We start from the raw sequence: 23105 nt of genomic DNA on the forward strand, positions 1-23105 counted from the left end.
GGCTTTGGGAAACCTGCAGTCAATTTAGTCCAAGAAAAAACTCAGAAGCATTTGGAATATTAGGTTTAAAGGAGGAACATGGACTGCAAGAAACAATCTGCTTATTCTAAGAAGGCATGTGTTCATGTGTTCCAGCAGCAGAATATTTTGTTCTCTAATTTTTGCTCTCCTGCCACTAGATGGAATCCAAGGGTTTCAGATGTAGCCAAAGTACCCAGCCAACCCCAATACTTACATAATAGAATCCATCATCATCCATGGACCCAAACACAGTGATAATGTCCCCTGCGCTGAAAGTCAGTTCAGCCTGCAATGAAGAAAAGGAAACAACGGTCACAGGAGGAGCACTGCCTGGAATTTCTCACAAGGTTGCCGTGGACTGCTTGCACAATCTCACCATGAGTGAGGGAGGCCATTGTGATAAGACTTGCAGGAATGGAACACAGAACAACCAACCTGGGAAACTGTGGAATTCAGTGTTAAGGAAGCATTTCATAAAGTAGGATAAGAGCAAAATTTGTCTCATAAACCAATGTTAATAGAACTTCAAAATGGTACCTACCACCTGTTCTAGAAAGGGGTGCCGAGAACAAACTGAACAAGCACCAGAAATACCTTTTTTTCCTTTTTAATATAAACACTAAATCCCTCTTTACCTTGGATGACTGTTCGGTATGCAATGCTCAGGGTAATCCTTGGAGCACAAGACCAAGGCCAAAGCTATAGGTATTCTTTTCTAATGGAAGGAATCCCCCCAGTTGCAGTGAAACAGTTGCTCTAAGATAGAAGAGGTGGAGTCTTCCAACAGGCTGCATAATGGTCAAGTCCCACTGAAGACATGTCTTTACATGCAATTCACAGAACCATGGAAGCATTGGCTCGAAGAGACCTACTTCTGATATATTTTCTTTATTTAGTTCCCAGTACTCAATTTCTCTCCTGAGGCTGCAGGTTCCTACTGATAGCAGTTAATGACTTTGTCCTAGCAGAAAGCAGCTTCTAGGGAACTTCACTCACTGGCACAAAGAACTGCACAGCTGATCCTATTAGGTCTTGCTGCGGGTTCAAAAACACCAACTGCAGCTTTCCAGAAAATCAAGTGACCAAATTTTCTGTGAGTTTGAATGGGGAACACCTCTAATAATGCAATGTCAACAGCACCTGGCTGACAAGGGCTCAAAAAAATTCTTTGGTCAGATGTGTGAATACCTACATAGATGCTGGTTGATGCATGTTTTTATTGTATTTCTCCTAAAATAATTCATTACCCCCAAAATACTCTGTCCTCAGAAGCAGGCTCTCTTGTTCATAAAACACACAGATTGGGTGTCAAGCATTACCTGTATTGTGCCACCTCTTGGCCATACATTCTTTTTACTATACATGGAAAGAATCTGAATATAACCCCATGTTTATGTTTGCACAGAGTAGACTGATGCTCCTACAGAGGAACAGAAACAGAGCGTGTTCTAATTCAGAAAGTATTTTGCTTTACAATCTTTCCATCAGAAACATATTTATCGTCAAAATCACTGTTTGGATTGTATGTAGAGACTGCTTGAAAAGCCAAGCTTACAGGACTGGTCCATTAAATTGGAATTAAGTGTTCTTGCTTGAACTAAGACCTACACAGGTAGCTAACACAAAATACACGCTCCATAAAGACACGTTCACCATAAGTATCAGAAATCAACTCTGACCCTTAATCAGGTATTTCCATTTACCACAGGATGCCCTGGACCAGTTGCTAGCAGCAGGGGCTGTTTAGTCCTGTCTAAACACTTACAGGGTGCTACAAGGCCACAAGATGCTCTAATAGCTTCACAGAGACAAATACTGAAAATTATTAGGGGTATGTTGTTTCATATTCTTCACAGAATAACTGGCTGCTGTTATTAGAGAATGCATGAGAGAACGTATTGGCAAACTTTATATATTATGGCTTCAGCCAAACCGTTTTAGTCATTATTTTGCCATGCTATAATCACCTTAGTTTTGACCAAAGTCTTAAGTGTCTCAGGACAGAAGAAAAAAAGAGTGGAAAAAGAAAGGTATCAGAGGACTGAGCAGCTACTGGTTACCTCTGCATCTGCATTTGGAGAGCTCTCCTTAGGATTATAGTCAAAGACAGCCATCATACTTCGAGGAGTAAGCAGTTCAGCTTCAAAGTCCTGATGCTGCTGTCCTGGAGAACAAAAACATAACAAAACATGCTGAGCTGGAAGCCAAAGGAAAAATACCAAATCACAGCAGCTCCTCACTCTTCTTGGGAGTAAATTGAATAAAATTAATACAAGGGGGAAACTGAATGAGCAAGAGGTCTTAGAGGACCCCAAGATATGTGGTAAAGCAGTTTTCTGATCTCCTGCATTAACTCACAATCACAGAACCGGTGAAATCTCCCACTTGTAGTATCCTGGTATCCTGCCTATATATACAGGATTTTTTATTATTATTATTATTTTATATACTAATGAACACAAACACACAAGACAGCAGTTTCTTTACAGTGTCTTGAATTGGCATTTCTCTTTTCTCCATGTAAAAATCACCCTGAGGAATAAATAAGTGCCAAGAAAACAGCAAGACCCTAAAGAAGACCATTCTCTTACAGTGCTCTGAATGAGGACTACAGCTACAGGACAAGAAGCAATGGGCACAAACTGAAACACAAGAAGTTCCGGCTGAATATGAGGAAACATTTCTTTGCTGTAAGGGTGACAGAGCACTGGAACAGGTTGCACAGAGAGATATTCAAAACCTGCCTGGATGCGACCCTGTGCAACGAGTGCTACGTGACCCTGCTTGGCAGAGGGTTTGGACTAGGTAGACTCCAAAGGTCCCTTCCAAACTCAACCATTCTGTGATACAGGATGTTGGATTGGCCGATGACCACAAAACTAGTGTCCGTAGTACGATCATGCCAATGTTGCATTCTCCTTCTCACAGTAAGAAAGAGCAATTCTTACCTGGATGAGACTTGTACTTCTCCTGTTTATCCAGTTCTGCTGGGGAGAGAAAACATCTTGTCAATGGGTATTCGTCTTTCAACAGTGTCCACACCACATAGCTGACAACAATAAAAAGAACAAACACCACAGCAGCAAAAAACAGAAGCAAACTCTTCATGCAACTCAAAGTCTAAGCCAGTAACCATGACTCAAGGATGTAACAGGACGCAGAGGTCACACTCCAAAACTATAAGACATCACTGTTGTTAAAAAAAACTTAACACCAGCAGGGATGGAATCTCTTTCCACTTCCTACAGAGCGTACTCCATACAGAGACAAACATCTGAGGGTCCTGTAAGCAAGTAGTAAAAATTCAATGCAGTCTGTAATCCTATTGCAAAAACCAAAGAGGAAGCAGTGGGTGACACAGACCTTTCTTGGAGCGTCTGGGTTTTGGAGGAGGGACGGTTTGGCGGCGTGGAGGTGGAGAAAATGTGCCATTTCCTTAATAAAAATCCAAAAAAGCAAATAAATAGACAAGAGAAACAGACAGTGAATGGAGAGTGAAAAGCATCTTGAAGAGTGAACAGGCAACAGAGTGGCATGACATGCTTCCCCTGGGAAGCAGACACTGATTTCTGTGCACAAAGCCCAAATCTCTATTTATTGTATGTGGACTAAGATGAGGCATGATCCACATCCTAGATATACACACAATTCCACATAGTATTTTTGCCCATAATTGATGCCATGGTACACATCTGACAGACTTTGCCACTTAGCTGCATTTTATCTTTCAGAAGCAGCACCACAAAGATAAAATAAAGCCTTTGTACCATTAATAGCTGAAAAATGCCAGGTGAGGTGTATCCCATCAGCACAAGTGGGAAGGGAACTTGGGATGTCTCTTATTAAAACTTCTGAACAGAACAGGGTCAATACTGGATTTGGACCAGGCTGCTCAAGGTTTTGCCTCATTGGGTCTTGAAAAACTCTCAGGACAGGGATTCCCCCACCTCTTGAGTTCTGGACCAATGCTTAATTATCCTCATAGTGAGAGATCTGCTTCTTTTATTTGGTCAAACCCCTCAACTGATTATTATTTTCCCTTTTCCTTCAGCCATGCAGTACCATGAACTGCCCAGTTGTGCCTGCTTGCTAACCTCTTTTAAGGTGCTAGAGGGCTGCCAGGAATCATTCTTCACATACCCCAAGCCTTCTCCTAGTTAAACAAGCCACAGTCCCTCAGCCTTTCATTGTACAAAATGTTCAAACACATCCACTGCACCTGTATAGCTCTTCAATGCTTGAACATGTCCCTTGAAGTTCCAGAAAAGTGAGGATTTCTAGAGAAGCCAGCACATACATCCCTAGAGGAGTCCCCAGCTGAGCCTGCAGAAGCAGTACCCAGACTCTAAGTACCCCTTAGAGGCATTCTCTCAATTACCAGGCTGTAAAGTGGGTTTACAGCAGCACGAGAACAGAGGCACGTACAGCCCAGCTGCCTAAGGGAACATGGTTTACCGTCTCTGCACACACCCCCATGTATCTTTTTCACTACCCCCACTCTTCTGGAAACCTTCAAATCCACCATGTTTCATGCAGCCTCAGAGCTATTAAGGTTTTTATTCTGAGAGGACGCAACAGGGGAGGGGACAGAGAGCTCTGTACACCCACACAGGTACAAAGGCCGCCACAGGCATCAAATCATCCCTGGGTACCAGGGAATAAATTCAAGAGAAACATTATGAATGTTCCAGGGGTGAAAAAAGCCTTAGTAAAACCTCTGCTCCCAATAGACATGAGAGGGGCCAACAGACACAAACCTACCAAAAAGCACACAGCCACAAAGTGAAAGCAACTGCCTCCAAGTCCTGTGCTCCTGAGGACTCACCTTCCAGAGACCCGCATTTAGCAGTTGGGCTTGGTTAGACCCTTAGTCTCAAGGGCTGGACAATAGGTCTCAGTGCAGGGGAACAGAAACAAGTTTGATTGCTTCTTTTTCATTTTTCCTCGACTGCCTGTGAGAACAGCTCCGTCCTTTGCCACCCCAAGCACCCAAAAACCCCATATGTGTGCTGTTTCAGCCTACTGAACTGGTGAGGAAAAGGTGGCTGGCCAAAACACAAATTTCTTCTCGTTTTAACAAATGGAAAAGGTCAAAGAATGGCCACTGGTAGCAGAGAGTACAAAAACAAGCACAGGATGAGACAGGGGGATAAAAGACAGGCAGGTGGGACACAGTATGTTGACAGCAGTCTCAGGGCAGCTCACAGCCCTCCAACTGCAGTCTAACCCAGCCCAAGCAGTAATGGCTGCAAATCCCATGGAAGGTTCCTCTTGTCTCTCTGAACATGAGTGGAAAGAAACAGGAAAGCCTCTGCAGTGTGTAAACCACTGAACCATGTACTTCAGGGAGTGAGTGAGAAACAGCCCATGGACCAAGGTCTGCCAGTTGTACACTCTTGCCTGACTGCCTTGCTGTCTCACACCCTTCCTACCATTCACTACGAGTCTCTGCCCATCTTCCTCCTTTCACACATTGCAAATTCTGTCACCTAAGAGCCTACAGGCTCAGTTACAGACTCACAAAACAAGGGAGAGCACAAAAGTGAAAACTGTGTTCACAAACCAGCTGCTCTTCAAAATTTTGTTCCTCCTCCTCTAGTGAGGATCAGCTTCCCCAAACTCTGCGTGGAGTTCAAAAAGCACAACACTTCAAGCACGGGACCAACTCAAGCAGCTGCAAATGCATCTCTGGGCAGTGCTGTGCTGCACCAGAATCTGGTATGAACCAAGACCTCAGACATCCCTGATTGCCACTGCTGTAGCCACTAAACAAGTGTTCACATCCTGGGGATGAGCCATTTTGGTGGGCTGCATTGGCCACAAAACCTGACAGCACAACTGAGCTTTCTACAGTTCAGCAAGGACATGTGAGGGCAATAGCACAGCACACACAAAGGAGATACAGTACCTATGCTCTCCATTGGCGTGTCAGCAGGAAGGAACCCTTGCTTTAGGAGCTGCCTCTTGATTTCATTATTCTCCACCTGGACTTCAGATACCATGTTACATGGAATGTAACCCTCTCTTCCTGAACATTCACCCCTGTAAAAGCCATCAGCATCCTTGTCTCCACACACCTGCAAGGTAAAAGACAGGCCAAGGACTGTTTACACTACAGGGACCAAGACGGAAAGACAACAGAGGAAGGGAATCTAAGGAAACTCCCAAGATGAGGAAGCTCCACTTCCCAAAGTTTACACTGTCCCTGGAACAAGAGATGGCTCCACATAGAGTAGATGTTCACTAAGATCTGCTCCTACCTTCAGGATCTGCCCCTCCTTAAATGGGAGCTCCTCTTCTGCTGCATCAGGGTTAGGAGACATAGAAACAGGATCATAGTCAAAGAGGGCCACAAATATTCTAATGCCATCATCTTTAACAGCAGTTTCTGATGCAGCACTTCTTGGAGGACCTGGAAGTAGTCAGGCGACACACCAGATAGAACGTAAGCACCATTTCCCTGCCATAGACCTGCATGGCTAAAATACTATTAGCCTCCCCCATGCAATTTCCAACAGCCTCCCTCCATTCTACTGTATGACTCTCCCCTCCTTCCCCACTCACCTGGACTAGAGAGCAAAGGTTTCTGCATTTGACTTCTTCTTACGCTCCTGTTCCCTCTTCTGCTGGGAACCTGCCAGGCAGCTGAGCCAGACAGCTCCTGGCCCCTAGGATCTTTATTACCAGACGCCTGCAACAGGAACCACCAGAGTGTTAGTAGCAGCCTCTGCCTTCCAACTCATGTGAACAGCGCTCAGCCTAAATGCACTCCACAAAGCGCAGTGCATCCAAATGCAACATTCCTCTTCAGGGACACTCTAGAGCTGAAAATACTATGGGAGGTGGAAAAGAGAAGTAAATACAGGCAGACACCCAGCCTGACACTGGGGATGCAAGGATGCAGGAAAGGACATTTCAAAGGAAGGCAATGACATTACAGTCATCATCTACACAAAGCTTTCACCAATCAGCTTATTTCACCAGGGATCCTCATTTGATTCCCACAGCCTCTTGCTGTAGGTAGGAAGACCCAGTGCGAAAAGGAATACTGCATCGGTGACACTCAGTCATTCAGCAGGAAAAGCAGAAGCAGCTAATACAAGAAAAGGCACGAAGCAGCACAGAACTACAGAATCTCCCAGATATTCTTCTGGACAATCCCAGAGGGTCCTTTCTCTGGACAACACTGAACAAAGCAAGATACAGGCAGGCCAGGGAAGCAGAAGGGAAGCTAACGCCACTGCAAACTGCTTCAAAACCAGAATAGGAAAAGTCACCCAACCCTTTTGTGCAAGGAGGTGCTACGTATCCCCTTCCAAGGATGTTCGAGCCTCCTTCTCCAGACAGGTGACTTACAGTCCAGGTCCCAGCCCTGCTCCTCAGAGCTGCTCTCACACCTCAGTGCCTCCTTCTCCTGGCAGAAGAATCGCAGGTGCTGGTTTGGATACCCAGCCCACTCCATGTCCTGCTCTTCCAACATCTCCATTCTGGTCAGGTCCCTTCTGCCATCCATGTGGACAACCTCAGATTGACTGGAGAAATCACTCCAATCCCCTGCACAGCTCTGGGACCTTTCTGGCCACAGCCTGCTCTCAGGGGGGGATGCACAGGTTGAATCCTGATCGTCTTCAGAGTCATATTCAACGTCTATTTCCAGGCTCCTGGGGCTGGAGCAGTGTGCTGCTGCCAAAGCAGGTTCTCCAAACCCTGAAACCACTTTCTTGTGGTTTCTTTGTGAGGTTCCTTGTCTGGCCCGATTGTACACATCAAACCCCTCCTTACCACCAGCACTGCTCACAATGTTCAGCTCTTCCCTGAGACTAGGAGCTCTGTACAATCCACTTCCCATCTGGCTGCAGTTGCCCAGCAGACGACTGCAATGCTCTGAGAGATCATTCTGTCTCTTCCTACCCATCTCAGGCTGACTCCGGATCTTCTCTCGATAATTATTTCCCTTCTTCTTGCTCTGAGTGGGGCTTGCCCCAGTCCCAGGCTTTGGATCATTCTCCTGGTAGCCCCAGTTCCAGTTTGCCCTTTTCTGACTCCAGCCCAGAGGCTCAAACCCAGAGCTCGCACGGTCAGCATCCCCTCTGTTCTCCTTAACAGTACGCTCGTCCTGTGGGGTCTCAGCGGACAGATCTGGGGAAGAATCACTACCATCTGCCTTTAGAAATGGCTCCTGGATGCTGAGTGGCTTCTCGGTCCTTCCTGCATGGTAGGTAGGCGTTTCCAAGGAGTCTTGAGCATTTGCTGTTTCCTCCATAACACCCTTCTCATCCTCATCTTCATCCTCATCCTCAGTCACTTCAGGGATGCTAAACAATTTCTTGCTGTGGTTCTTCTGAAGTGGGAGCTCTAGTATCCTCTCCAGAATCTCCTCATCGCTGTCAGTATCACAAAGATCCATCTGTACCCAGCCCCCGAGAAAAGCAACAGCCAGGACAAGCAAAGGAAAAAAAGAGAGGAAATACGCATTAAAAAGAGAGACAGAGTTACAGTGGATTCCCTCCCAGCACAGCGGTATGAAGCAGCGACTGTGGTCTGCGGAGAAGCAAGGGTAGGAAGCAAACAACAGCAATGGGTCTTCTGGCACAGACAATCAGATGAACTAGCAATGCAGCAGAAAGTGAGAAAGGCCAATGCATGGATGAGCTCCCTCCCAGGCTCTGCCTCTGCACAGACAGCTGTCTGCAATACCCTCTATCCTGCCTGCTGGACTCCCCACAGCTCCAGCATTCCCAGTCTGGGATGATGGGCCAGGAGCAACACAGATCCTCCATAGTTGCTCACTGCACGTTGGAGCTTCCTCCCTCCACAGGGACCAGTCTCACAGCCTGTGCCCACACAAGGACGCAGAGGCCTCCCTCATCTCTCTCTCCTCACACTGGAACATAAGGAAGTGACTCTGTATAGCAGGAAAACTTGAAGATGTTTCTGCTATAAAGCACCTTCCCCAAAACCTTCCTCTCATCTGTCAAGGTCCAGCTCTACAGTAGTTAATTGCCTGTAAATCCAGGTTAATGCAGCATTGCCATGAATATAAACGAAAGTCCTTTATCTCAATGAGGTCACGCATACTTCTCTCACTCGCAAAGAGCCTACCAGGTCACATAAAACTTTTGGAAAAACACTGAATTTTAAAACTTGTTTTGGACCAACTTATGTTTTGCCTTTTACCACATTTATAGTAAAATAAAAAAAGGTAGAATCCTGGAAACATAGAATAATTTAGCTTAGAAGATATGTCTGGAGGCCTCTGGTCCAACTTCCCTGATAATTTTCATCAGGACATTCTAAAAACATTTATAAGTACTTAACAAAGCACATGTAACTACTGATGTTTTAAGCTACAGCCACAAGCCTGCCCATGCAGAGATAATTAAAAACTGAACCACGATAGGGTGAAAAGGCAGTTGTAAGCTGCCTATTGACCACTTCAACCTCTGTAACTTTTTCCAAGCAAAAGCTGTTCTTCAGTCATATTTAGAATGGGTTAGAAGGGACCTCCAGAGGTGTCTAGTTCAATCTCCTACTTGCAAGCAGGACTGTTGCAAACACTAAAGCAGTGTTTTGCTTAGCCGAGGCTGGAAAACAACAAAGAATGGAGCTCCTGCACCTCTGACCCACGAGATCCATTCCAAGGCTGCATCACTTTCCTAGGAAAGAGTTCTGTATTTTAATGTCCAACATGAGCCTAACTGTAGCGCATGGCTGTTGCCTGTTTCTTTATTATTTGCCACCCACCAGAAGACTTGGGCTCTCCTCCTTGTAATCATCCTTCAAATAGCTGCAAGCAGCTACTAGACCTCATTTTAGCCGCCTCTTTGCCAGACCAAACAAGCTCAGCTTCCTAAAACTCTCCATAGGACAAGCACTCAAGGCCCTACTTTGTTAGCACAAATTAGTAACATGCCAATTTATAAATGCAACCATAAAAAACAGTCTAGTAAGACATTTACAGAACTGGGGCCTTTGCTTTTGAGTTTTAATATAATAAATGGTCTCTAGCAAGCTGAAGCTGCAGCTATGCAAGTGTGAGCTTCTATATCAAGACAAAAGGAATCCAGGGACTCAGAAAATACAAATCTTGAAGAAAAGAAATACTGCTTCATATTTGAAAGAAGTAGGATAATGAAATTCTGTAACATGAGAATTGTCTGGGACCTTGTAGTCCATTAATAATCATGAAGAAAGTTAAGCAACATAACTGAGATTACACTTTCTAAAATCAGAACCCTTCCATTATTTTATCTCACAAATCCTTAGTCAGCTGAGGAGACCTGAACCAACCCAGAACATTACTAAATACGCAGAAGCCTAAAAAATAGGCCTGCTGAGGCTTGGCCCAACTTCAGCCATCATCTTCCTCTACTTTATAAAGCAGTGTAGTGAGCTCTGTGCCCTAAATCTTCCTTCCCCCTGATGCCCCCTACCCATTCAGCATCTTGTCACACTCATGCCATCAACTCTGCATTGCCAGAACAGAAAACAATCACTTTACCAGGTCAAGAAGCACCAGTTTGCTCAACCCATCAGAGTGTACATGGGTTTTTAGTAGTTCTTTGTCAGGGAAAAGAAAAAAACACACACACACACACAAAACAAAACAAAAACAACAACAACAACAACAACAAAACCACTTTCACGCTAATAAAATGTCCAGGAAAAGGTGACTAGTAATGGTGTTTCTAACTGTTCTCATTTTCCCTTTTTCTCCTTCCAGGGAAACTGTTTAACTGTTTTGATCACTTTGTTGGTTTGTTTGTTTTTTTCTAGCACAATCTAGAGCCTTTCAACATGTTCTTCCCAGGGAGCCCACATCTCCAGCCACCAGGCTCTCCTTGGGCTCCTGACACACTGCCCTGCAGGTCCAGCCTCCCCATCAAAGCAGAACCCCCTTCAAAAGGGGAAAAAGCAGCAGCAGATTTACTCCAGATTCATTGCAGTTTCTGCTGCTATTTAATGCTCAGCAGATCCATCCCATCTGTGCTGCAAGCTATACGCCACACAATTCAGCACCAGTGAACTACAACTGTTCTTTGATCTCATGAAAGAAATGAGGGTGTTTCTTGCAATACAGGCAGATCACAATTCCTGCAAATCTTTCTGATTTCTCACTCATCCAGCCTTAATACCTTCCCTCATGTCCATTCATTTCAACTGTCATAATTTGTATGATTACATATCCCTTTCCAGTCATGCAGTTTTAAGCATATTTCCTGATGCAGATGCATTGTAACACTCCAGCCAGCTTTAACTGTTTGAACTTGTAACATGAATAAACATTATTGCTCATAATTCAACTTAAGCAGTATTTTCTCACTTGTAACATCTGAATTGCAAAACCATTGCACTGCTCCCACAAGCAATCCTTCCACTCAGGGAACACCAAGGTTTAAACAAAATCATCTGCACGACACGATTCATGTTCAGGAGTGTGTGCAGGACTAAGGCCAAAATATTACATGACCATTTTCCCTTTGGAGGAATGGTGGATTGGTACAGAATCTATAGGTGGGTGGACTTTACAGACTCCTTTGTGCTGTTTCCATCTACTTTAAGAACCTGATCAATATAATTGATTTTTCACCCTCTAAAGTTCACATTACATAGTGTGATTTTCCAACTAATTAAACCCCGGGCACATTTATTACATATAAACACCCTCCCCTCTCACAAAGAACTTGCATTTTAGCAGCTTAAAGACAATGCTGGGAGTAAAAGCAGAGCATGCAGGAACTTGGTCAAGCACTACTGAGAGTGCTGGGCCCAGACTGGCACCTTCCTGGGAGCTGATGACATGGGATGGCTGCACTGGCGCTCCCCACAAGCATCACTCTGCTACGGGTTACCTTTTCCCCATTTTCCCTGTAACAGGGCTCTCTTGAATCCCAATTCTTCTCTTCCAGAGCTTCTGAAGACAGTTCATCTTCTTCCTCTTCTTCCAAAATATCTGAAAGGTCCGAACTACGGTTGTGCTCAGCAAAAAGGGTGAGCTGTCGTCTTCCTATTTCAGACAGTTTTTCTTCTTGCTGTGGAAAAACAAAACAGATTTCTTCAATTTCTTCAATCCTCTCAGGCACCCTCTCTACTTCAGCAATAAAGTAACATTTTACTTTTTTTCTCTCATACACATGCAGTTAAAGTGTGGTAGGAAATAAATTGGACAGCACCCAGTGCAGCAATTGGCACATGCACACACAAACATGTGCATGAACACACAAAACTGACAGACATTTTATAGCATGCAAAGAATGGTACAGCTTAAGACTGTAAAAGAAAGAAAAAAAAGGATATCAAATACAATCTATATCCCCCTCCATAGGCAGAAATTTGACCAAGGTACAAAACAAACCTCTCTTTTCACTCTGGACATTTCTTTCATCACCTCCTTGCCAGGGGACAACCTCAGGAACTCCTGGCAGCTGTTCCCACCTGTGGCTGCATCTCGGGAGGTGCTCTCTGTCCCGTCAGCCTTGCCTGGGGCGGGCACAGGCTCTGGGCTCAAGTGCTTCTCCTTTGTCTCTCTCTCTCTTTCAGTACTGGGACTTTTTAGTGGCCCTTCCACAGAGCATGTATGGCAGGTCTCCATACCTATCTTCAGGCTACTGTTAGATGGGGTCTCTAGCTCAGGCGCTTTGGTTACAGATTGTTCCATCTGGGAAACAAACCAAGAAAAAAAAAGGCATCACCAGGATAACAGTATCGTCTGCAGGACCTTCCTGTGCCCCTCCAGTGCATGCTCTGTTTCTACTCTTCTGCAAAGGACAATTTGAGAAGTTCAGCCTTGGCCTCCTTGCCAGCAGTTCTGAGGTGAATGACACCAGTCTGTTGCACCCCCCACACAGCCCCTTCTTGGCAGGGAGCAAAAAGAAACCTGGGGGAAATGTCATTCAATACTTGTGAACGAAAAGGGGACTGTTAACCCCACTGCTCTGTCTGAAATACCATGTGTTCTGTGTTATCGGTGCGTGAAGATTTTGGCAGTCGATCTTGTAGCATGGAAGGCCAGCCTGTCCTGGAACAAACTCCTCCTTAGAGTTACCTGAAGCTGGGCCCTTCCACTACAGCACTGTGCTTTGCACCTTTGCAAGTCCAGCCACCTCATGTCACATACAGGCCACAGAAGCATATCAACAAATAGTTTTAGAGCAGCAAGAACAAGATGAGCCCAACCTATACAACCAGGCCATTTCCCATTCTGCTGTTCCAGAGGAACATCCTGAGCACTAGCTTGCAGGTTAGCTTGAGCTGGAAGTGAGGACACTATCCCAGCAGTTCCTGGAGCTGGTAAGTGCTGTGAAGACAACGGGTTTTCGTGAAGAATACAAACAGAGAGTACAACTGCACAGACAGGAACAAGTAGGGTAAATCAGGCATCAGCCATCTCCTTTGCTGTTTATCTAAAAAAGTCAGTCTCTCTCCACTGCATTTTGCAACAAAGTACACTTTTGTCCTTATGTACCAGAAACACTTAGCAAATATTTACAGGATCAGACTCCAAAGGAGATTTAGACACTGCAGCACGTAGTTTCTAATGCCCCCTGAGTTTAGCCAAAAGCTATGCAGGTCTGGATCTCATATTTAATCTGACAGCTAGACTCCTTCTGCCCTGCTTCTTTTTGTTGACAGCTGTGCAAAGACAGACAGTTTGTACTGAGCATCCCAGTACCAGAGGGACATAGAACTACCAGAGCAAGTTCAGAGGAGGGCTACAAAGATGATTAGAGGACTGGAGTGCCTGTTGCACAACGACAGGCTGAAAGAGCTGGATCTGTTTAGCCTGGAAAACAGGAGACTGAGGGGAGACTTCATCAATGTGTATAAATATCTGAGGGGAGGATGTCAAGAGGATGGAGCCGGTCTCATGACAGGACGAGAGACAACAGGCACAAACTGAAGCACAGGAGCTCTGGCTTCTGAGAGGGCACTTCTTTACTGGGGGGGGGGGGGGGGTGACAGAGCATTGGAACAGATTGCCCAGAGAGGTTGTGGAGTCTCCTTCTCTGGAGATATTCAAAACCCACCTGGATGCCATCCTGTGCAATGTGCTCCAGGTAACCCTGCTTGGCAGAAGGGTTGGATTAGATGATCTTCGGAGGTCCCTTCCAACCCCAGTCATTCTGTGATTCTATGACACTGCTACCTCACTGGGCAGTGCCCCTTCTTGCTACAGGGCCTACTCTGCCTTGCACAAGTCCACCCAACTGAAGAAGATTCTTGCAAGTCAAAGAAAACAGCAATGCCTGACTAACACTGACATCAAAAACTATAGGAACATCCTTTTCACCATCCAGTCCCAAGGAGTTCTTGCTTTCCTAACTCTAGTCATGCTCTGGTTGCATACATGCAATCAAGTAGTGAGGTTCTTCTGCTCTTGCAGGTACACAACAGCAGCCAATGCTGTTTCCTGGTTTGCCAACCACTGGACGATGGCCAAAGAAAACAGTGCATCACAACAGGAAAAAAACAAACAGCAGCATATCATTCCATTACCCAAAATGATTCATTCTCCTTCCCAGCACACGAGGCATGAGACATTAAGCTTACCTTCACCTCTGTCCATTTGTCTGAGCCTTTCAATTCTGCTTCCTTTGAAGGTCCAGGCTCTGTGCCCTCACCAGGGAGCGCTGTGCTGCCAGCTTGCTGAGGAGGCACAGTCAGGCATTTCTTGTCCTGTGCATCGCCTGATCCCTCTGGGAAAGTGCCTATGGTGTGCACCAAGGAAGCACTGGGAGAGTAGAGGTGCAGTGGTGAGGAGGCTTTCTCTGGCAGAGATCGTGCTGAGCCATCGTGGCTGGAAGAAAGATCAGTCAATTTGGCATCTGAGAGATCAGTGGAAACTTTTTGTCGAAGCAGGAGCGCCACTGTCTGGTGCGTGGGTGGGCTGCGTGCAGACAGAGAGCCCCTGGGGTCTCCGCAGGTCAGTCTAGAGGTAAAAGTAGTAGAAACAGCAGAATCTGAATGTGAAGAGTGACGAGATGTTCTCAGCAAGACTGAGGAAATCTGGGCTGGAACTGAATCTACTGACTCTCCGTACAGAGACATTGTTCTCACAGAAACTTCCTGGCACACCTGGAACATCTGAAGCTGGGACAAGTCCACAAGAATGCTCCCAGCTGTTGGAGAAGTAACTTCTATTGCCTGCAAGCAAAGAACCAGGAAGCAGTTATTTATTGTGCACAGTTCAGCCTTTCTGGGAATGGTAGTTCCTGAACCCAAAGTTAACAAGTGTCCCCTAACAGTAAAGAGAAAGTCACAGCTTTTGGGTATAACATCAATAGCAAAGATGAGTTATTAACTTTAGTGGGGTTTATTTGCAGCACCATGATGAGGCAGCACCATTATGCCTCTACCCCATGCATGTTTCTGGTGGGCACACCGCAAACATAGCAAAAGGAAGACACTGTAATGCTGGGATAAAAAACATACATGAGAGACAGTCAACAGAAAGGAACCGTTACTATGTTCTGAAGAGATTGGAATCAAATTAACAAGCTAAGCACCCTTATGAGGAATGATGAAACTCCCTGCTGATGCCACTGCAAAGCATTTTAACCATTCTGCAGTTACTGGGTCCCCACTTGGGATCCCACAAATCTGGATCTGCCCTAAGTTACTAACCTGCAGCAAAGTTGGCCCCTGTGCACCATGCTAATGAGGTATTAATCAGAAAAGTCCCTTCCCTGTAGGAAACAAACAAACAAAAACGTTTCCTCCCTTTTTAGAGCATGTTCTCGTCTTCCTTTTTCTCCACTTCTCATGAATACACAAAGTACCTCTCAGTCCTGTCCAGGCCATAGGAGCATCACAGTGACATTAACACTCATCACATGCCTGACTTGTACAGTCAGTGGCTGCTTTTGATGTCTTGAGGCTCTGAGGCTGCCCCGTTGGCCCTGCACCAGCCTCCAGCCACCCACCTGCACAAGCATCTGCCTTGCACAGTATCAGCTCCATACCTTCTGTCCGTCCGCGTACACAGCGTAACCAGTGACTCGAACTCCATTGGAAGATCCTTCAGCATCAATAGTAACAGGTAACCAGCTGATAACTAGGATACCTGGCGAAGGACCAGCTTCTACCTGGACATCCAGAGGAGCATCAGGTGTACCTTTGAGAAAACAAACAGACTTTTTTCTTGCTTACCTCACTACAGCATAACACTAAATTAAACCCCTGTTTGTGTCAAAAAGAAAACTCTCACACCAGGCTTGTCACTGCAGAACCCCAAGTCTTGTGAAGTGCAAGACAAAACCAGAGCAAATAAGGTGCTCTTGTTCTGTGAAAATGATAATGCACAGAAAACAAAACTTTGCAAAAGTAGCTGAGGCCAAGATACAGCAACCCTTAGAGCAAGGTAAGTGCAGGTCACAGCAAAACAGATTGTCCATGTCCCAAGAGGCATGCTGCTGAAATCAGCAAAGGGGATGTCTTCTCAGAGCAAATGAAAACAGAAGTAATAAATTCTTAAAATAAAAGAAGAACAAAACATTAAGACGAAACAGTACAGCATCTCACACCTCAGATCCTAATAAACCTTGCTTCCCTTTACTCCAAGGTTTCACAGCAAAGTACTGACAAAGCTCTCTGCCCCAAGCACTTCCTGCACAGTGGCAATGGGCATGACTGCTCTGATACCTGCTAGTGGGGTAGTGAAGTGTATCACAGCTGAGTTCTGCTCCTGCCCCTCTGGGACCTCTTCCCAAGGAGTTTTCAAGGGCCGGGCTTCCAGCTTGGCAACATACTGAGTGCTTGGCTGCAGGTTACGGAAAGCATACCAGTAGACCCCTGGTTTTGTTATGTCACATTCCTCCCCATTGAGATACACTGCGTGGTTATAATTGCTGTTGCAGGGAAGCCATGTGACTTCTGCTGACGTGGCAGTGACGCTTCTGACTTTCAGCATAGTCGGTGCCAAACAAAAATCTTGCCCCACAAAGAAAGTGCATCGCAGTTTATCAGAACTGCCTTGCTCTGTCACGCTCTGTACAGACACACGGTAAGCCTTCGTCTTTAAATCCAGCTTTTCAATCACTGCTTTGGTCTGAAAGCCACTCTTCACATTTTGACGTAGCTCTTCATCCACATAGATATTGTAGCTTTGTATGTTTGGGCAGCCAGCTGGCAAAAGTGGTGGTTCCCAGCCTACAACTATGCTTCTGGCAAGCTGCTTGATCAAAGTCAGTTTTCTTGGGTAAGGCACTGCTGTGTGACTAACAGCTTCCTCCTGGTCTCCTTCTGCTCTACTGACCAACGGACTGATGCTACTCTCTTCAATGGAGAAATCACTCTTATCTCCACTGCTGGTGCTTGCACTGACAAAACTTTTCTCCTGGTATGAACTATGGGTGAGATCATTCAGCTCCGAAGGCAGAAACGTCATGAGGTCATCATCTGAAATTCGCTCAACAAAATTGGAGGGGACTAGCCCTCGCCGGCCATCCATCAGCTCCCCTAAACAAAAAACAGGAAACCTGTTACCACTGCACCTACCGTTCAACCTTCCAACCCATCTGTGAAGACAATGTGACAATGTCTATGCTAGGTCATAACTGCACTGCAGTCAGGAATGAAAAAAGCTTTGGGATGTTATCCCTGGGCAAGTTTGCTCCATTTCCTACCGCTACTCTCATTACATCCTGATGTCCACAGTGAGATAACTCACTGCTCTACACACTTCAGAGTCAACTAACCAGAGAGTGTTTTGTGTAATTAAGGGTTAAGCTTAAGGGTTTTTCCTACTTCATTATCCTCTTGTTCTTCATCACAGCTCTTTTACTAACTTAAATGTCTTTTTCTATTTTTCACAAACTATGCAAGCTATTTTATGTCTTCTCCCAGCCAAACAGATTTGGTTTTCACAGTACTTCCCCATGGAATTCCATCTATCCAGTTCTGTGTTCAGCTCTGGCCTTCTTTTTAGTTCCCTCCTTTGCTATACTAGCTTCTGTAATAAAGATGTCCCGAAAGGTCACATGGGGATGACTGATATACAACAGCACTCTTCATAAGTGCAAGAACCATCAAATCAGTATTAATTGAACACTGTATAGGGACTGAACCTACTTTCAAATTCTACCTACAGCAAATCAAGTGAACGCAGGGAAAGCAAAAAACATTAGTAAAGAATAATCTTTTTATTCTTTAAACAATAAATAAATAAATACATGAGAAGCTTGGAAAAAAAGGGAGGGAGGGAGGGAGGAAGAAACAGACAGTCAAAGAGTAAGCAGTGCAACATAGCATGCATTTGCCTCAGCTCTTGCAAAGCACCTGAATAAATCAGGTCCCTATATCCCCATAAGTATGCCAACTCTACAAAGAAACTTCACTACAATTTACAGTTCAGAATTCTCTGTTTCAATTCCATCCACCCATTAGTCAATGAGGACCATGGTTTCAAAGGTGCCAAAAGAGAAACACACTGTATAATGCCAAACAGGATAAAGACTGTGGTTTAGACTGCTTAGCTTAGACCTTACTATGCCCAAAAGAACAAGAGGTGATCAAGACTACCAACTGCCTGTGGTCCCTGGCTCAGTAGGCAGCCACTGGAAAGATCGTAGGAGACCACCTGCAGAAGGCACCCATAGGTTAAACTTGGTCCTCTCCATGGAAAGTAGTGGCAAAATTCCCATCAAATTCACCAGACCAGGATTTCACGTTTTAGACTTTCATTGTGATGCAAATAAACTCTTTTCCAACAGAACCTGCTTTCCTCACTAGCAACCTAGCTTTGGACAGAAAACATTTATCTTGAGCTTTTAAGATTCACTTTTTTTTTTTTTTAAATGGGATCAAATCTCCACAGCAGTTCAGTCACATTCCACTTCCACTAGAACACACCTTCAAAGAAGCCATCTTCATCCATGTCTCCATAGATGTAAATATACTCTCCAGCAGTTAGTGGAAGTTCTGCCTCTGGATTTTCATTAGGTCCATCAAATGGATTGTAGCTGAAATAGTCACAATATGAAACCTTACTTCATAGAGCAACACCTTCAAGCTGTGCTGTTAGATCAGCTTACATCTTAGCTGCACCCACCTTTCGTAAGCAGCAAATTCCACAAAGGTCAAGACTCCGGTTTATGCTTTTATATATAACCAACATTATATTGCTCCATGTTCAAATAGCAGCTAGGAGCGCATTGCTGAGTGGCAGAAGAGATGTCTTTTGACATCTGAAGGAACAGATCAGAGTGACTCAAGAAAGTGTTTTAAAAATATTTGATTTACCTGAGTGCCTGTTGTTCTGATTATATCAACTAAATAAGTTGTAGGATTCTGCATTTCTGAATTAGACGTCCTTTGATTCACCTGCACTCTTAACTCTTTTATGTACATAGTTCTCTACATTTCATGCACACAACTGCTTTAAATCAAAGCACCTCAGACACATAAAGCATACTTTACCAGCCATACAATTGTCGGGGATAAGCACAGCAAAGAATCTCAAAATTCCCATGTTTCAAACCCTAAGAATGAGCTGATTTGTGCTGAAGAATGTTATATATGAATGAAGAAAAGGTTTCTAGTCTTCATAATTATCCAGTCCTTACGATCTAAGTTGTCAAGAACCAACTCCCAGTGCTGTAACTTCACATTTTAAATGGCCGTCCAAAAGCACATTAAATTACGTGGTTCTGTGATAAATGCATTGGTGATAGTATTTGGGCTCCAGATAGTTCTAACCTATCTCCCCACAAGCCAATCAGAGAGTCTAGTAGAGGAAAAAGCCTCATAAAGAAACTTGTAAGCATCTACTGCCAATTCCTGCTCTTCAGTCTTTACAGTGGTTTCCAGCATGCTGAAGCAATGCTATCCTTTCTGAGCTGAGCAAGACCTTATGGGCACCAGACCAGGACATGAACACACAGATCATATTTGATCTACTCCTAACAAGTATCATCAAGTATCAATAAGAATCATCCCAGTTCTCCTCCTTCCAGTCCACAATCTAAAAGTCAACATATGCCAACAGTCTTGTAATTGTAGAGGGACTTGGCTTTGACCGTAGCAGCTCAATGGACAGCAAAAATGAACCGAAAAATCTGGCGTTATTCTTTCCTTCTTCAGTATTACATTGTTTTTATTAACAACCATAAAGATTTCAGCCAAAACTCAATTCAGGAGTTCTGTGCTGAAGTTTTCTTAATTGTTGGAATAAGATTTTCTTGGAGAAGGCTACACAATTCTCTAAAAATCAGACCAAGGAATGGGTCAATTCAGAACTCAATTTTCCATCCAAAATTATTTTCAAAAGAAAAATTTCAACCAGTGCTGCTTGCTGAATAGCTAACAAGTTTGCTATATTTTTGTTATGCAGAATGCACAGGATTTGCTTGTGGAGGAAATATAAGTCACCAAAAAAAAAGTCCAACAGATGAGTCAGGTACATGGTTGAACCTGACAGCCATCCCAACAGTGGTTCATGTCATAGATCAGGGTAAATTAGGCAGGTGTGAGATAACCTGTCTAGCCTTAATGAGATGACATGTTACCTGTATCGAGCCAAGAAGACCTGGAGTTTTGCAGGGCCGTGGCTACCTGTCTCTGGCATTAGAGAGATACTGTCAACATCCAGTTCTTCCATTTCACTCGCTGTGTCCACCTAAAAAAAAAACATTAAAGAAGGATTAGATATAGTCAAAATCAGAATGAAGGAATACTCAAAAGGTTCCAACAGTAGTGAACAAGTCCTCTAAGCAGATGTATGTGGTGAGTTTGGACAGTTTGGGCGAAGGATTAGTCTGGAAGAATGATTTTTAGGGTGAAAAAGTAGTACTAAGAATGACAGCTCCAAGCTGTAGTTTCAATGGTTCCAGAACATTAGCAAAAACTCCTTGCTCAGGTTGCAGGTGATGCAACCTTGGGAGAAGTTTCCACAGAGCTGGGGGATCTCCCATTGCTGATGCCTTAGCTAGATAAAGCCATGGCCTCACTGAGCCAGTGTTGGTGGGCAGTCCCACTATGAGCAGGAAATTAGACTTGAAATTTTGGAAGCCCCTTCCACTGTACATATCTCCAATGCAGTAAGTTCACTTCCTTCTATCTCTGTGACCCTGTATGAAATACAAATGGTAATCTGAACCAAGGGAGCCTTATAGTTGCGTTAGATCTCTAAATCTCTAAGCTCTTGTAATTCAGGCAGTTCCCCTGCAGCATGTATAAACACTTCAGTATAACATTTATGTATTTTCAGAATATTAAAAGGCCCTATTAGTTCAGACCAAAGCTCTATCTAGTCCAAACACCTGGCTGTGATAACAGCCAGTAGCCTATGCAGAAGGAAAGCATATAAGAGACAGAGTGACACTGCTAGCCTCCCTATTGCTAGCAGTGAGCTTTTTAAGGACCTTCCTAAGCTGGTTCTGCACCCTGAATGCATTTGGTGGCTACTGGCAGAAGCATATTCCAGATATTTGTGGTAAGCTTTCATGACTGACGTTTTTGAAATTTTATACCTAATGGTAATAATTTAGATAATGCAGTCATTCTTTCTAAGGAAATGAACTTACCTTGTGTTTACTTGAAACAGTGCCAACGAGACAATTCAACCTGCCTTTTTAAAATAGACCTCAAGGCAAATGTATTTTTGAGGAATCACAGAATCATAGAATGGCTTGGGCTGGAAGAGACCTTAAAGATCATCTAGTTCCAAACGCCTGCCACAGGCAGGGACACCACCCATTAGATCAGGTTGCCCAAAGCCCCATCTCGCCTGGCCTTGAACACCTCCAGGGATGAGATCCACAGCTTCTCTGGGCAACCTGTTCCGGTGCCTCACTACTCTTACCATGAAGAATTTCTTCCTAATGTCTAACCAAAACCTATCCTCTTTTAGTTTAAGACCATTCCCCCTTGTCCTATCATTATCTAACTGACTAAAGAGTCCCTCTCCGCCCTAAGACCCTCTTTAAGTATATTAATGCCCACTGCAAGCACTGGGAACACACAGCTGATATTTTTCCAGTATATGAACTGCAGAAGTTAATCTTTTGAACAGTTCAGAGCACCTTTTCAGGGTAGTGTGCTCCTTGTAATGCAACCTTGCACCATATCCTAAGACAACAAACACCTGCACCCTGTAACACCCAAAGGTAGACAACCGGAGTAGATTTTAAACAGCCTGGCTAACACTCTGGAATGTTCCTCTACCTATGTGTTGCTGAAGCCAAAAACTCTGCACGCTGATCTCTTCAGATATGTACGGTGATGGTGGCTTCCAAGCCTCCTCTTACAGAATCACAGAATAGCTAAAGTTGAAAGGGACCTCTGAAGATTATCTAGTCCAACCCCTCTGCCAAGCAGGATCACCTAGAGCACCTTGCACAGGATGCCATCCAGGTGGGTTTTGAATATCTCCAGAGAAGGAGACTCCACAGTCTCCCTGGGCAACCTGTCCCAGTGCTCTGTCATCCTCCCAGTAAAGAAGTGCCCCCTCATATTGAGCCAGAACCTCCTGGGCTTCAGTTTGTGCCCATTGCCTCTTGTCCTGTCATGGGGCACAACTGAAAAGAGACTGTCTCCATCCTCTTGACATCCTCCCCTCAGATATTTATACACATTGATAAGGTCTCCCCTCAGTCTCCTCTTTTCCAGGCTAAACAGACCCAGTTCTCTCAGCTTGTCCTTGTGTGACAGGTGCTCCAGTCCGTTAATCACCTTCATAGCCCTCCTCCGAACTCGCTCTGATACTTCTATGTCCCTCTGGTACTAGGAAGCCCAGAACTGGGCACAATACTCCAGGGCTGAGCAGAGGGACAGGATCACCTCCCTCAACTTGCTGGCAACACAATTCCGAATGCAGTCCAGCATCCCCTCAGCCTTCTTGGCCACAAGGGCACACTGCTGCCTCCCGGTCAGCCTGCTGTCCGCCAGGACTCCCAGGTCCCTCTCTGCAGAGCTGATCTCCAACAGGTCAGCCCCCAGCCTGTACTGGTGCTTGGGGTTATTCCTCCCTAGGTGCGGGGCCCAACATCCTTCACTAATATCCTGGGCTCTGTAGCTCAAGACTTCAATGCCCTCCACATGTACAATGTGGTACTCCATGTAGCCTCCCAAGTTTTAGCCATTCAGTA

General features: G+C 44.8%; 1 protein-coding gene across 8 annotated transcripts in view; it reads right to left on the reverse strand.

Annotated features, from left to right (window-relative positions):
• TSPOAP1 (TSPO associated protein 1) overlaps positions 1-23105 on the reverse strand; it is a 69662-nt gene that overhangs the window by 9143 nt on the left and 37414 nt on the right. For 3 of the 8 annotated variants that reach the window (XM_035343135.1, XM_035343137.1, XM_035343141.1), the window contains 15 exons: positions 20526-20635; positions 18871-18980; positions 16663-17478; positions 15984-16135; positions 14572-15165; positions 12377-12679; positions 11874-12053; positions 7304-8428; positions 6586-6712; positions 6282-6433; positions 5930-6098; positions 3385-3456; positions 2970-3008; positions 2082-2185; positions 236-307 (listed from right to left, as the gene is read on the reverse strand). In XM_035343135.1, the coding sequence (XP_035199026.1) occupies positions 236-307; positions 2082-2185; positions 2970-3008; positions 3385-3456; positions 5930-6098; positions 6282-6433; positions 6586-6712; positions 7304-8428; positions 11874-12053; positions 12377-12679; positions 14572-15165; positions 15984-16135; positions 16663-17478; positions 18871-18980; positions 20526-20635 (4125 nt within the window). The remainder of the gene's footprint in view (positions 1-235; positions 308-2081; positions 2186-2969; positions 3009-3384; positions 3457-5929; positions 6099-6281; positions 6434-6585; positions 6713-7303; positions 8429-11873; positions 12054-12376; positions 12680-14571; positions 15166-15983; positions 16136-16662; positions 17479-18870; positions 18981-20525; positions 20636-23105) is intronic. The other 5 variants (XM_035343136.1, XM_035343143.1, XM_035343142.1 and 2 more) reach the window with 5 other exon arrangements.

Source organism: Oxyura jamaicensis, chromosome 19 (genome assembly GCF_011077185.1).
Source record: "Oxyura jamaicensis isolate SHBP4307 breed ruddy duck chromosome 19, BPBGC_Ojam_1.0, whole genome shotgun sequence".
In the NCBI taxonomy this organism is placed as follows: Eukaryota; Metazoa; Chordata; class Aves; order Anseriformes; family Anatidae; genus Oxyura; species Oxyura jamaicensis.